This window comes from Heterodontus francisci, chromosome 23, assembly GCF_036365525.1.
Source record: "Heterodontus francisci isolate sHetFra1 chromosome 23, sHetFra1.hap1, whole genome shotgun sequence".
NCBI lineage: Eukaryota > Metazoa > Chordata > Chondrichthyes > Heterodontiformes > Heterodontidae > Heterodontus > Heterodontus francisci.
The window spans coordinates 16,025,542-16,041,264 of NC_090393.1; the positions used below are offsets into that span (position 1 = coordinate 16,025,542).

The following is a 15,723-nucleotide window of genomic DNA, read 5'->3' on the forward strand; positions in this document are numbered from 1 at the left end:
TGATCTTCAAGGCCAAGGGCATAGGGTGATCCTCAAATCCCACAGGTCGCAACTTGTCTTGCAGCAGGGTGCATAAGTCGGTGACGGACTGCCTGGAGAGCTGTAGACTTTGCGGACAATGCTGCTCGGACATTTGGGGGTAGCTGATTCAAATCCAGTACACTCTCTGGCACTGGTGGGCCCTTCTTGGCATGGCAGGCTGCTGCTGTGGCACTTTTCATGGAGCTTCATGGGAAGGTGCAGCTGCCTTCTGGCCCTCCCTCCGTTGGAGGTGCTGCATCACACCACAGGGGCCCAAAAAGACAGGGTGTATTAGACCTATGCCAGCTGATCAGCAGGCCTCCAGAGCGGTCTCATTGCAGGGACAACCCCGCCTTTGCAGCTGTCCCTCTGCTATTTCTCCCGGAAGACTACCTGATGGCCCTCAGTGCCCACCCTTGCAGATAGCCAACCCTCTCAGCAAGCAGTATGGGCACACAACTCTCTTACCTCACAGTTTAGCCATCTGATACAGCCACCCAAAACCCAGCCCCCTGCAGACCACCCAAAACCAAGCCCTCCCCCTTGCAGACCACCCATGACCCAGCCCAACCATGCGGAGTGCACAGCACTGTAGGCAGGTAATGGCCTCTGTTTCCCCCTCTTCGCCCCTGCAGTGTTGGTCATGGCTGCCTACCTGTCGCAGCACCAAGGCCTTGCCTCGGTGCCGCCAGCTTTCAATGGCCAGTAATCCGGAGGCACATGAGGGCTGCCCGTCGTTCACATCATTCCAAGCCCTCCGTTGAATTGCTTATAATTAAATGCTAATGCACTATAACGCTATATTCTGCAATTGAAATTGCACTCCCCTCACGTTGGGGTGGCAAGGCTGCCTTGGTGCTTTCTTGCCACTGACTAATTCCTGAACAGACGTCACAATGCGTATTTCCGGGCAGACGCATCCAACGCTATTCTCTGGCCCATCATGCCTCATTCCCACTCCAAACAGCCACACTAAATTCAGTCCCTCATGTGCATTTTATTGTGGGTTCTCTCTCATTTTCTTTTTGCTTCTTTTCTTTTACCATCAGGCCTAAGACTTTTTTTTTTTAAAGAGACAGACTATAAAGGGCTCAGGAAAAAAAAACAGACCATAACGTGGGGAAAAAAAATTACATTTATGGATAAGAACCCACACTTAAGGTTAGATCTGAGTCATACCTCATCAGGGTTTTCACTCGTGATCCTGGCAGCAATAACATGACCTCTGGGCCTTGGAACATTTATTGGTTCCTCAAAGTTAATTGGTGAATCAGCCCAAGGACACTCGCCATACAGAACTCTGATATCTTTAATCCGGTGCAAGGGGATTCCCATGGCAATCTGCAGAGGTAACAAAAGAAGTCTCAGCAATCTATAACTGCACCTAATTCCAGACCAATACAGCATTCCAATTACTTCTGTATTATCTTTCAAACATGAATATTTAAACAGCAATAATTTAGTTTTAGGAAAGGATAAAATAGTGGAACTTCACCACCTTTTCCAAGATATAGCTTCAAATCCGGTTTGTGTCACCTGCCTGTTGCAAGTGAAACAAATTTAGGCCAGTCTCAACTTAGTTTCTATCAGACCACAATGTAAAACTGACCTCAATTCACCAAATAGGTAAATTGCAGTCAGACAGATCACATGAATATAGGAAAACAGGAAACAGCCATGGTTCAGTTGGGAGTACTGTCTGAGACTGAACCAGACTGTCCACAACCTCTGTGTCATATTTGACCACAAGATGAGCTTTTAATCACCTATCTGTGCTGTCACTAAGATCGCCTATTTCCACCTCCGTAACATCGCATGACTGCGCCTCTGTCTCTGCCTCAGCTCATCTGCTACTGAAACTCTCATCCATGCACCTGCAGACTTGACTATTCCAACTCACTCCTGGCTAGTCTCCCACATTCTACCCTCTGTAAACTTGAGGCCATCCAAAACTTTGCTGCCCGTGTTCTAACTTGCATCAAATCCCATTCACCTATTACTGCTTTGCTCGCTGACCTACACTGGCACCTGGTTAAGTAACAGCTCAATTTTAAAATTCTCATCCTTGTTTTCAAATCCCTCCATGGTCTTAACCCTCCCTGGCTCTGTAATTTCCTCTAGCCCCACAAACTTCCGAGATATCTGCGCTCTAACTCTGGCCTCTTGTGCAGCCTCAATTTTAACATTGGTGGCCATGTCTTCAGCTGCCTAGGTCCTAAACTCTAATTCCCTCCATAAACCTCTTCACCTATCTACCTTGCTTTTCTCCTATAAGTCAATCCTTGAAACCTACCTCTTTGACCAAGCTTTTAGTCATTTGCCTTAATATCTCAGTGTCCTATTTCATTTTATAATGTTCCTGTGAAGTGCCTTGGGACATTTTATTTCATTAAAGGTGCTATATAAATACAAGTTGTTGTTGTTGAAATCTTTCTTCAGAGTTGGGATGAAGGCACATTAGTGATGGGAAATCAGAATGCACTTTGCTTTTCATCTTGCCCACATTATACTTGATCTGGAAGTATTAGCACCGACACCAAATACAAAACTAATTGTGTACAATGCAAGTGTTATATTGCCTGGCACAGATATCTTCTCTAATATATAAAATAAATAAGGTTTTAAAAAAAAACTTAGGACTATATATTAGCAATTTGTAAAGCTATGGTTTTCAGATATTTTAGAGTCACTTGTTTTTTATTCATTTGTGGGATTTGGACATCACTGACTATGCCAGCATTTATTGCCCATCCCTATTTGCCCTTGAGAAGGTGGTGGTGAGCTGCCTTCTTGAACCGCTGCAGTCCATGTGGGGTAGGTACACCTAGGAAGGGAGTTCCAGGATTTTGACCCAGCAACAGTGAAGGAACGGCGATATAGTTCCAAGTCAGGATGGTGTATAGCTTGGCCGGGAACTTGCAGGTGGTGGTGTTCCCATGCAACTGCTGCCCTTGTCCTTCTAGGTGGTAGAGGCGTGAGTTTGGAAGGTGCTGTCTAAGGAGCCTTGGTGCATTGCTGCAGTACATCGTGTATATGGTACACACTGCTGCCATTGTGCATTGGTGGTGAAGGGAGTGAATGTTTGTGGATGGGGTGACAATCAAGCAGGCTGCTTTGTCCTGGATGGTGTCGAGCTTCTTGAGTGTTGTTGGAGCTGCACCCATCCAGGCAAGTGGAGAGTATTCTATCACACTCCTGACTTGTGCCTTGTAGATGGTGGACAGGGTTTGGGGAGGCAGGAGGTGAGTTACTCGCCGCAGGATTCCTAGCCTCACACCTGCACAATCATCAGCGAACATCCCCACTTCTGACCTTATGATTGAAGGAATGTCATTGATGAAGCAGCTGAAGATGGTTAGGCCTAGGACACTACCCTGAGAAACTCCTGCAGTGATGTCCTGGAGCTGAGATGATTGACCTCCAACAACCACAACCATCCTCCTTTGTGCTAGGTATGACTCCAACCAGCGGAGTGTTTTCCCCGATTCCCATTGACTCAAGTTTTGCTAGGGCTCCTTGATGGCATACTCAGTCAAATGCTGCCTTGATGTCAAGGGCAGTCACTCTCACATCAATTACAAGAAGTTTAAATTTTGCAGAAAATTTTTTAATTAAACTTATACAGAACAAACACAAGCACAGAGTCAAACTTCACCATATAACTTGGTCTACATTTTACCTGTAACTGGGCAGCAGGCAAGTTGACATCTGCGACCATTTCAGTGCAGGGATGCTCAACCTGCAGGCGTGGATTGAGTTCCAGGAAGTAGAAGCTGCCATCTGGGCTGTAGAGGTATTCTACAGTTCCTGCGCTAACATAAGCAACCATTTTGGCAATTCGCACTGCACACTGCAAAATAGCAAGATTATATATAAAATTAGCTGGTCTGCTCTTGTAGCCTCTAAACATTTCATAGAATCATAGAATAATACAGTGCAGAAGGATGCCTTCCCTCAAAACCTAGGATGTATCCCATCAAGACCAGGTGGCTTTTCTACTTTGAACACCGCCAACCTTTTAAGTACTTCCTCTTTATTTTTATCCTATCCAATTTCTTTACGGCTCCCCATTTACAGTCCCCTTGTGTGGCTCTATATCAAATTTGTTTGATAATGTTAGAGGTGCTTTATAAATGCAAGTTATTGTTGTTTAGTGAAGACAGATACAAAGTACTCATTTAGTCCCTCAGCATTGTCCTCTGCCTCCATAAGATCTCCTTTTTGGTCCCTAATTGGTCACCTTCCTTCGACTATCGTTTTACTATTTATATGTTTATAAAAGACTCTTGGGCTCCCTTTTATGTAATCTAACCCACCAATCTATTCTCATATATTCCCTTCGCCCCTCTTATTTCCTTTCTCAGTTCTGTATACAGTTTTAGATACTGTTGGGGGGGACGGCCTATCGGGGGCAGGCTGCAGTGACCGGGCCTCTGGCACGGGGTCCTGCACTGTGGCTCAGAAGGGAAGGAGGGAGAATGGGAGAGCACTAGTCATCGGGGACTCGATGGTGAGGAGTACGGACAGGCGGTTCTGTGGGCGCAGGCGAGACGCACGGATGGTTTGTTGCCTCCCTGGTGCCAGGGTCCGTGATGTTTGTGATCGCGTCTTCAGGATCCTTAAAGGGGAGGGGGAGCAGCCAGAGGTCGTGGTGCACATTGGCACCAACGACGTAGGAAGGAAGGGTGGCACAGATGTTAGAAGTGAGTTTAAGGAGTTAGGCTGGAAGCTGAAAGCTCGGACGGACAGAGTTGTTATCTCTGGTTTGTTGCCGGCGCCACGTGATAGTGAGGCTAGGAATAGGGAGAGAGCACAGCTGAACACGTGGCTGCAGGAATGGTGTAGGAGGGAGGGCTTCCAGTTCTTGGATAATTGGACTGCATTCTGGGGAAGATGGGACCTGTTCAAACAGGACGGGCTGCATCTGAACCAGAGGGGCACCAATATCCTGGGAGGGAGGTTTGCTAGTACTGTTCGGGAGGGTTTAAACTAGTTTGGGAGGGGGATGGGAACCGGACTTGTAATCCAGGGACCAGTGGGTCCACTCAGAAAGACAAAGAGTGTAGTGAGGTATTGGGGAAGGTAGCACTGTCACAGAGGACAGATGGGCACGGAGAAGGGTTAAAGTGCGTATACTTCAACGCAAGAAGCATCAGGAATAAGGTGAGTGAATTGAAGGCGTGGATGGGCACTTGGGACTACGATGTTGTGGCCATCACTGAAACGTGGATAGGTGAGGGGGAGGAATGGTTTTTGGAGGTACCTGGTTATAGATGTTTTCATAAGATTAGGAATGGTGGTAAAAGAGGTGGGGGGGTGGCATTGTTAGTTAGAAATAGTGTAACAACTGCTGAAAGAATTTTCGAGGAGGATCTGCCGACTGAGGCACTGTGGGTTGAGGTCAGGAACAGGAAAGGAGCAGTCACCTTGATGGGAGTTTTCTATAGGCCCCCCAATAGCAGCAGGGAGGTGGAAGAGCAGATTGGGAAACAGATTTTGGAAAGGAGCAGAAGTCACAGGGTAGTAATTATGGGGGATTTCAACTTCCCAAATATTGATTGGCAACTCTTTAGATCGAATAGTTTGGATGGGGTAGTGTTTGTGCAGTATGTCCAGGAAGCTTTTCTGACTCAGTATGTAGACTGCCCGACCAGAGGGGAGGCAATATTGGATTTGGTACTAGGTAATGAACCAGGGCAAGTGATAGAGCTGTTGGTGGGCGAGCACTTTGGAGATAGTGATCACAATTCTGTAGCATTCACTGTGGTAATGGAGAGGGATAGGTATGTGCAACAGGGCAAGGTTTACAATTGGGGGAAGGGTAGATATGATGCTGTCAGGCAGGAACTGAGGAGCATAAGTTGGGAGCATATGCTGGCAGGGAAGGGCACGGTCGAAATGTGGAACTTTTTCAAGGAGCAGATAGTAGGGGCCATTGATAAGCATGTCCCTGTCAGACAGGGAAGGGATGGTCATGTGAGGGAACCGTGGTTGACAAGAGAGGTTGAGAGTCTTGTTAGGAAGAAGAAGGATGCGTATATAAAGTTGAGGAAAAAGGGCACAGGCATAGCTCTGGAGGGATACAAGATGGCCAGGAAGGATCTGAAGAAAGGGATTAGGAGAGCTAAGAGAGGGCATGAAAAATGCTTGGCGGGTAGGATAAAAGAAAACCCCAAGGCCTTTTACGCGTATGTCAGAAATATGAGGATGACTAGGGGGACCGTAGGTCCGGTCAAGGACAATAGCGGGAGACTGTGTGTTGAGCCGGAAGAGATAAGTGAGGTTTTGAATGAGTACTTCTCTTCGGTATTTACGAATGAGAAGGGGTGTATTACTGAAGAGGACGGTGGGAAGCAGACTGGTAAGCTCGAGGAAGTGCTCGTTAGGAGGGAAGATGTGTTGGGGTTTTTGAATAACTTGAAGATAGACAAGTCTCCCGGGCCTGACGGGGTATATCCAAGGATGTTATGGGAAGCAAGGGATGAAATTGCAGAGCCGCTGGCAATGATCTTTTCATCTTCTCTGCTGACGGGGGTGGTACCAGGTGATTGGAGGGTGGCAAATGTTGTGCCCCTGTTCAAGAAAGGGAATAGGAACAACCCTGGGAATTACAGGCCAGTTAGTCTTACTTCAGTGGTAGGCAAGTTGATGGAAAAGGTGCTGAGGGATAGGATTTCTGAGCATCTGGAAAGACACTGCTTGATTCGGGACAGTCAGCACGGTTTTGTGAGGGGTAGGTCTTGCCTCACAAGCCTGATTGAATTCTTTGAGCAGGTGACCAAGCAAGTGGATGAGGGTAAACCAGTGGATGTGGTGTACATGGATTTTAGTAAGGCATTTGATAAGGTCCCCCATGGTAGACTTATGGAGAAAGTCAGGAGGCATGGGATAGTGGGGAATGTGGCCAATTGGATTAAGAATTGGCTAACTGATAGAAGGCAGAGAGTGGTCTTAGATGGTAAATACTCAGCCTGGAGCCCAGTTACCAGTGGCGTGCCGCAGGGATCAGTTCTGGGTCCTCTCCTGTTTGTGATTTTTATTAACGACTTGGATGAGGAAGTCGAAGGGTGGGTCAGTAAATTTGCAGATGATACAAAGGTTGGTGGAGTTGTGGATACCGAGGAGGGCTATTGTCGTCTGCAAAGGGACTTGGATAGGTTGCAGTGCTGGGCTGAAAAGTGGCAGATGGAGTTTAACCCTGAAAAGTGTGAGGTCGTCCATTTTGGAAGGACAAACATGAATGCAAAATACTGGGTTAACGGTAGGGTTCTTGGGCATGTGGAGGAGCAGAGAGACCTTGGGGTCTATGTGCATAGATCATTGAAAGTTGCAACTCAAGTGGATAGGGCTGTGAAGAAGGCATATGGGGTGTTAGCGTTCATTAGCAGAGGGATTGAATTTAAGAGCCGTGAGGTGATGATGCAGCTGTACAGGACCTTGGTAAGGCCTCATTTGGAGTACTGTGTGCAGTTCTGGTCGCCTCATTTTAGGAAGGATGTGGAAGCCTTGGAGAGGGTGCAGAGGAGATTTACCAGGATGTTGCCTGGAATGGAGAATAAGTCTTACGAGGAAAGGCTGAACATTCTAGGCCTCTTCTCATTAGAAAGGAGAAGGATGAGGGGTGACATGATAGAGGTTTATAAGATGATCAGGGGAATAGATAGGGTAGACAGTCAGAAACTTTTTCCCCGGGTGGAGCAAAGCGTTACAAGGGGTCATAAATTTAAGGTGAAGGGTGGGAGATATAAGGGGGATGTCAGGGGAAGGTTCTTTACCCAGAGAGTGGTCGAGGCATGGAATGCCTTGCCCGGGGAAGTTGTTGAGTCAGAAACTTTAGGGACTTTCAAAAGGCTTTTGGATAGGTATATGGATAAAGGAGAATGATGGGGTATAGATTAAATTGTCCTTGACAGAGGACAAAGGATCGGCACAACATCGTGGGCCGAAGGGCCTGTTCTGTGCTGTATTTTTCTATGTTCTATGTTCTATGTTCTCTCCTATAGTTTCTGTATTCGGCTTGGTTCTCTACTGAATTACGAACCAAAGTTTATCATAAACTTCCTTTTTCTGATTCATTTTAATCTCTATCTTCAGTCATCTAAAGAGCTCACACTTTGGATTTCCTTCCTTTCCCAGTCGCGGGAAATGTTTATTCTGTACCCGAACTCTCCTCTTTGAAGGCCTCCCATTGCTCATTTACTGTTTACCTGGCAATCTTTGATTCCAAATCCACTCAATGATTCCACTCAATGAAACTAGCCCTCCTCCCGTAGAACCATAGAAAAATTACGGCACAGAAGGAGGCCATTCAGCCCTTCATGTTTGTGCCGGCCGAACAAACTAGCTGCCCCATCTAATCCCACCTTCTAGCACCTGATCCATAGCCTTGCAGGTTATAGCACTTCAGGTGCATGTCCAGGTACCTTTTAAAAGAATTGAGGGTTTCTGCCTCCACCATCGTTCCTGGCAGTGAATTCCAGACATCCACCACCCTCTGGGTGAAAACGTTTTTCCTCATGTCCCCTCTAATATTATAATATATACTAATATATTCCCATTGAATAATTTTACATTTGATTTTACCTTGTCCTTTTCCATAACTCCCTAAATCGATATATTGTGATCATCGGTTCCCAAACACTCCCTCACTGAAACACGCTCCACCTGTCCCATTTAATTCCCCAGAACTAGATCCAGCACATACCGATCAAGAAAGTTCATCTATACACATTTTAAGACTTCTTCCCCATCTTTGGCTTTTACACTATTATGTTCCCAGTCTCTATGGCAGTAATTAAACACCCAACCACTCCCCCCCGCCCCCCCCATTATTACTAATCCAAAGTTCTTGCATCTTTCTGTAATTTGCTTCTCTAACTCATTGCCACTATTTCATGGCCTATAGTACACACCCAGCAGCATTATAGCTCCTCTATTGTTTCTTAATTCTAACCAAACAGATTATGTCTTTGAACCCTCAAGATCATTCTTTTTCAGAGCTGTAACAGTATCTTTGAATCCTGGCTTTACCCAACCATTGAAAAAGTCATGTTCCATGAGAAATTACAGCTATTGCTTAGAAATAGGGTCAACCTGAATCTCTGAATTCAAAGTATTATTAAGAAATCAAGGTGCTGGTGAACTCATCACTTCGTGAAATACCAGGTCATACAGACCGGGAAGGACAACGGAGTCAGGGCAGAAGGTAAGGCATGCAACAAAAACAAGAAATGCTGGATTCACTCAGCAGGTCTGGCAGCATCTGTGGAAAGAGAAGCAGAGTTAACGTTTCGGGTCAGTGACCCTTCTTCGGAATCGGTAAGGCATGCAGTTGGGCCAAGGATCCCTTGATTAGCCATGGGGGGGGGGGGGAGAAAGAGAAAAAAAAACAGGCACTTTTGATTACCACAAAATAACCTGCTAAAAAGCATCCATCTGTGAGGAAGCATCAGGTAAATAGCTTGCTAACACTCATTGTATAGGTTCACAAAAGAACGACCACCACTTAGAAAAAGTACCAACAGATGGTCAGCATCTGATGAACTGTACCACAAGATAAAACAGTGCCTTCTGGACAAGAGAGGAGAAAAATAAAATTCTGGCACATTAGGTGTGAGGAAAATTTGGAAATGCAGTTTCCTACACTGGTTTTACAGCTTAATTTTTAATGGTCCGGATTTAGTGGTAAAAAGGATATCAGGGCTCACCGTTCCTCAAGAGTAACTTTTTCTATCTCTCTTTCTTCTGTTTCTATCTTAAGCCCATCTTTCTTCCCCTCTCTTTATTTTGTTTTCTGTAAATGATTTGTCATCAAATTAACTATTCCAACTTACACTTTCTGCTTCAGACTCTGTGTGCCTTATTAAGAATTCTTCAATCTGACTGGCTAAGGAGAAACAGAGTTGCGTGCCCTGTTTACACAGATCCCACAACCCTTGTAGACAGATTAAATGGATTTCTAAGCACTACAAGTTCCAGTGCGAAAGTCTGTGGCCAAGTCTAAGCGTATTGAATAGCTGGAGCTGTTCCTAAGCCAGTGACTGCAAAATCCAGGCCACTGTTGAACTACATAAAATTACCAGAATACTCAGTGGTTCCATGACATTGAGAGTCTTACCCTGCTCTCATCAGTACACTGACCTGATAAGCTGTGTTGCAAGAATGTTTATCCAATGACAATGTCCCTGATAGACATAATTGTAAAACTTTGCCCATTGTAAAGTAACTGGTGCTTGGGCACAAAGTCCAACTCTCTCACCCAAAATAATACTCACTTGTTCCATATACTCAAGCACTGATTGAGTTGCTACTGTAGCAGGTGCTTCTTCAATAATCTTCTGGTGCCTGCGTTGAATGGAACAGTCACGCCCAAACAGTGAGATAGCATTTCCGTACTGATCTGCCAGGATTTGTACCTCAAGGTGTCGGGCATGTTGGGCCATTTGCATGATGAAAATTGGAGATCCAGGAACCTCAGTCTGAACCTGAAGAAGAAAACTATGGATATATTCCACCACAGGAATGTAAAAGTAACATTTTACTCATAGACTCAATCTCTGCTACAGTTTATGATATGCACACTAGCATGAATATTAATGCAAGCTGGTTATTTTTCGCTATTATACAACACTACTGCTACAAGGATTAGATCTGTTGGGTGGGTGTGAATATTCATTTTCTAAGTTCAGTCATTTAGGCCAGGCACCAAACGACTGCTACTTCCATAGAATAGAACCTCAAAAGATTTTGCACCTTATGGAGAGGAGGACAGAGCATCTGAAAAAGAAAATCACTATTGCGACAATTTGTACTGCAATGCAATTGGTTGTCATCTAACCACACTTGTGTGAGCAGCATTCGTGGGAGTTTTCCAATTTACGGTTTTTTTGGTATTTATGCTGGTATGATGGAAAATGATACCCTGCGGATGTTCCGATATGCAATGCTATAAATATACAGCATTAAAATACAGTGGTACACCAGTCATCCTGAAGGCTCCGTGGGGAAAAGTTGGCTGGACTGGTGGTAGACGAAATACATGTTTCCTTACCAACTGTAGGCTGGTAGGTGAAAAAAAAAGGTAGGGTTCTCATTTTTGATAGCTGCCCAATTACTCCTCCTGGAAAGGGACGAATCCAGCTGCAACAGCTGATTGACTTGCCAACACCCATAGTCTCGGTCGGTGGTTTCCAAACTGGAGTTCACGGACCCTTGGTGGTTAGCCAGTGGGTCTGCAAGATCACTGTGGTGCCAAGTCGCTGATTAACAATTTCATTCAAAGACAGGCCTTGGGAAAATTCTTCTGCACAGGCATGCAAATTTCCCACAAGCTGGGAGCACATATATATAAATATCTTTCTGGATGCCACAAGGCTGGCACTAGATCTAATGCAACGTCAAGCTGGTTGTGTGAACTTTGCCAACTTCTTTCTGTGCCCTCAGCATTTTGCCTGTGGGAGGACAGTTTGCCATGTTTGCAGAGGCTTCCCAGACATGTAGTAAATAATAAACAATAGAAACATTCATTTATATAGTATCTTTAACATAGAAAAACATCCAAAGAGCACTTGAGAGGCATAATCCTCCCCCAAAAATTGGATGAGCTGAAGACAGGGAAAAGGGAATATTAGGAGGATGACCAAAAGTTAAGTCTGAGATGGAATTTTAAAAGGGTTTCAAAAACAAGAGAGTGGTCAAAATTTCAGAGTGTGGGGCAAAGGCACCTGAAGATACTGCTGTCATAGGTAGGGTAAAGGGAGGTAGGATGCACAAGAGACCAGAGTAAGAAGAACAGGGAGGTCAGGGGAGGTGGGTGGTGGGGGGAGAGGGGTGAGGGAGTGGGGGTAGCAGAGGGCATGGAATAATTTAAATGCAAGGATGAAAATTTTACACTTGAGGTACTAAGGGACCAGGAGCCATTGTAGGTCATTAAGGACAAGGGTGATCGGTGGGCAGATGCGGCGGCACAGTTTTGGATGAGCTGAAGTTTATGAAGAAATGGAAAGAATTGGAGTCGTTGCATCTGGAGGTGATAAAGGCAATGACAGCTTCAACAGAAGATAAGCTGAGGTGGGATGGAGGAGGTTGACGTTACAGATATAGAAGTAGGTGGTCTTTGTGATGGAGAGGATGTTGTATCAGAAGCTCAGCTTAGGGTCAAAAAGGATACTGAGGTTGCAAAATGTCTGGTACACCCCAAGACGCTGGACTCATTAGCAAATGTACAGCTTGTAGCGAAGATCAAAGACAACAGCTTCGGTTTTTCAAAATGTTTAGATGGAAGAAATTACAGCTCATCTAAGACGGGACTTTGGACAAGCAGTCTGACAGCACAAAGGCAGTGGAGGGGTTGGAGCTGGGTATCATCAACACACATGTAGAAGTTGGCCCCTTATCTGTGGATGATGCAACTTTGAAAGCCAATGGTTCAGGCGTACACAAGAAGAATGGTTCATTTACAGGACAGTTTTAGGTATCCAAGGAACTACATCCCTGCCTGAGTCACTACCTTCAAAGAGGAGAACAAGGGAAGATAATTTGAAAATTAAAGAATGTGTTAGAAAGGTTCTTTTAGTTTTACCCTGTCAAAGCATTATGGATAGGATGGTAACATCATGTGTAGTGTTTGCTCTGTGGCTGTGGTAGTGAACCTTTAATAAAATTCAAAAATTAAAAAAAAATTAAAATTAGAAATCATTTAAAAGGTCTTTATGAAAAAGGTATTTAACAGGCCTATTTCCTGCTTTATCAAACAGCTGCAATGCAATGGTATAAAATCTTAATTGGATGACAAAACCATCTGTGATTTGGATTGCGGTGATGCCATGATAAAAGCCACATTCAGCTGTTCAAGTTCATCTTCCCCATTAAGATCAAAGAAACACCTCTGTCAGAGTATGAAGTCCCAGAATGATGTGCCTTTTAAATTCCCATTTCTGTTCATTTCAATTGTTGCAGGAAGCATGTTTTGCGGTTACATTTTCAAAACAGGAAAGCATGGTGTGGTGCAACTGTTGCATACAATTTACTTAGTGGCAATACATCCTACGATTAACTTACGTGTCTGAAGAGGTTAGGAAAATCATCTGAACTATCAACTTTACGAATCCCTTTTCCTCCACTACCTTCAGATGCTTTAATCATCACTGGATAACCAATCTTTTCTGCAGCCTAAATACAGATGAGAAAAAGATAGTCTTAACTCTGAGGAGGCTATCATTTTTCCAGTGCACAAAACTGCCTTTGTTCAGAAATAGTCCCAAAGCAAAGTGAGATCCACAGGCAGTCTATGGACCAACAATTTACCCAAGGATTTGGGTTGCTTCAAGCTGACACCAAAATACAAGCAAACAGAAATGTCTCACTCCGATCAAACATATTTGGGTACATTTTCTGATTATGGCACTATTGAGTCAGCACTGGAGTTAATGTTCACCAACTTCCCAACAGGCCTTTTCCAGGTTAGTCCTAACTTGAGCTCTTGGCCTAAAATGGGCCTGCCATTGGAAGTTTGCCATGAGAAGAAAGGGGGCAGAAAATACCATGGGTCACCAACCCTAAAAGAGCTGCTTAAATAAAGAGAGATGCACATACCTACACTAAAGGGGCCAAATAATTGGGGGCGGGAGTCATACAGGCAGATGGAAAACCATCCAGACCTCCACAGTGAGAGGCCCTTGAAATTTTAACTCACACGTCTCATCTGCATAAGCCTCATCAGTCACCCACCTGAAGTTGGCAGAAAACAGCAGCTGTCTGGCAGCAACAGAAACGGTCCCCTGAACTCAGGTAAGCAGTTGGGAAGTCCAGGGCAACGAATGTCTGAGGTTTCGACGTGGGGGAGCATTCCTGTTCCTCCTGGTCCACATGGAAACAACAAAAAAAACTTTCTCTTCTGGCTCCAGCTCCTCTTGCACCAGGTTGGTTAAAATGACAAACCAACTCTGATGACGTTATCTGCAATCTCCTACAAAGGACCTGTTGGACCAGGGGCATCATTTGCCAGTGGCTTTTTAAGTCACCAGCGTCCTTAACTTATTCACCATTGGTTCCTTTCAGTCTGCCACAGCCATCAGCTGCATCATCCAGTCTGCAGTAAACAGCTGCATTAAGTAGGTGTCAGACACATTGCGCTCGATTTTTCCGGCCTTTAGGGGACAGGCTGGGAGGCAGGAGGGGTTGGAATATCACGACAGAAGGAGTTGGGTGGGAAGTCCGACATCTTTACATCACAACCAAATATTCCAAAGGGCAGTCGGCATGAGGGGAGGACATGTGGCTCCAACACAGGAAGGCAATTGACCAGAAACTGAACTGAAGTAGTCATATAAATACCATGGCTACAAGAGCAGGTCAGAGACTAGGAATCCTGCGGCGAGAAACTCACCTCCTGACTCCCCAAAGCCTGTCCACCATCTACAAGGCACAAGTCAGGATTGTGATGGAATACTCTCCACTTGCCTGGATGGATGCAGCTCCAACAACACTCAAGAAGCTCGACACCATCCAGGACAAAGCAGCCCACTTGATTGTCACCCATCCACCACCTTCAACCTTCACCCCCTCCACCACCGGCACACAGTGTGTACCATCTCCAAGATGCACTGCAGCAACGCACCAAGACTCCTTAGACAGCACCTTCCAAACCCGCTACCTCTACCACCCAGAAAGACAAGGGCAGAAAATGCATGGGAACACCACCACCTGCAAGTTCCCCTCCAAGTCACACACCATCCTGACTTAGAACTATATCGCCGTTCCTTCACTGGCGCTGGGTCAAAATCCTGGAATTCCCTTCCTAACAGCACTGTGGGTGTACCTACCCCACATTGACAGCAGCGGTTGAAGAAGGCAGCTCACCACCACTTTCTCAAGGGCAATTAGGGATGGGCAATAAATGCTGGCCTAGTCAGCGATGCCCACATCCCATGAATGAATTAAAAAAGCCTATTAAACAGGCAACTAACTGCAATTTTACCAAGATTTTCAGATTTTCAAAAAGTGCATGGAACCACGGGCTTCAGAGCCTTGCCAAGTATAAACGAGGCGGTGAGCTAGAGGGAGGTCAGTGCAGGATCTAGATAGGAATCATCGTGAAAGCCAACATGGCTCGACAGGCAGGGTGGTGCAGTGCGGGCATTGGCAGTGTCAGTCGGGAGCAGGGAAAAAGCTGCCAGCAATGTGGGGGCATAATGACAGAGTGCCATATTGGAACTGGCACATGTGGCATGTGGATAACGCCGGGTTGGGGGGGTGGGGTTAAGTGGCCCTCGAAACGGAGTGCAGCTACCTGCCTTAGGTCTCATTCACTCAGGCTGCAGGAACCCAGTGAGATGCAGCATCAGAGAGGGAGAGAGCTGCAACCACAGGCAGCGGAACAGGAGCAGCCTCAGGGCCAACAAGAGCACCAGCCTCGGGGTGAGGACATAGGAGGAGGGCACAAGGTGCATGAAACAGCTTCCTTAGGTTACCCTCCAGAGAGAGGGTCTACTGTCTGAGGCTCAGCTACCTTCAAATGTTGCAGCAGCAGTGTTGCCGAGGACTGCACCTCTCCAGGGAGGCCATCACAGAGCTGTGTGCCAGAACAGAGGACGAGTTGATCCCCATGGGAAGTGTTGGCCACCCAATTGCAGTGGTGCTGTAGGTCATTTGGTGCTGAATTTCTATGCCTCTGGATCATTCCTGGGATCCACTGGAGATATG

The 15,723-nt window shown here is 45.7% G+C and overlaps 1 protein-coding gene across 10 annotated transcripts in view; it reads right to left on the bottom strand.

Annotated features, from left to right (window-relative positions):
- Positions 1 to 15,723, bottom strand: part of acacb (acetyl-CoA carboxylase beta) — a 173,843-nt gene that overhangs the window by 99,517 nt on the left and 58,603 nt on the right. For all 10 annotated transcript variants that reach the window (XM_068054741.1, XM_068054740.1, XM_068054735.1 and 7 more), the window contains exons 8-11: positions 13,081 to 13,191; positions 10,296 to 10,505; positions 3,701 to 3,871; positions 1,201 to 1,362 (exon numbers count right to left, since the gene is read on the bottom strand). In XM_068054741.1, the coding sequence (XP_067910842.1) occupies positions 1,201 to 1,362; positions 3,701 to 3,871; positions 10,296 to 10,505; positions 13,081 to 13,191 (654 nt within the window). The remainder of the gene's footprint in view (positions 1 to 1,200; positions 1,363 to 3,700; positions 3,872 to 10,295; positions 10,506 to 13,080; positions 13,192 to 15,723) is intronic.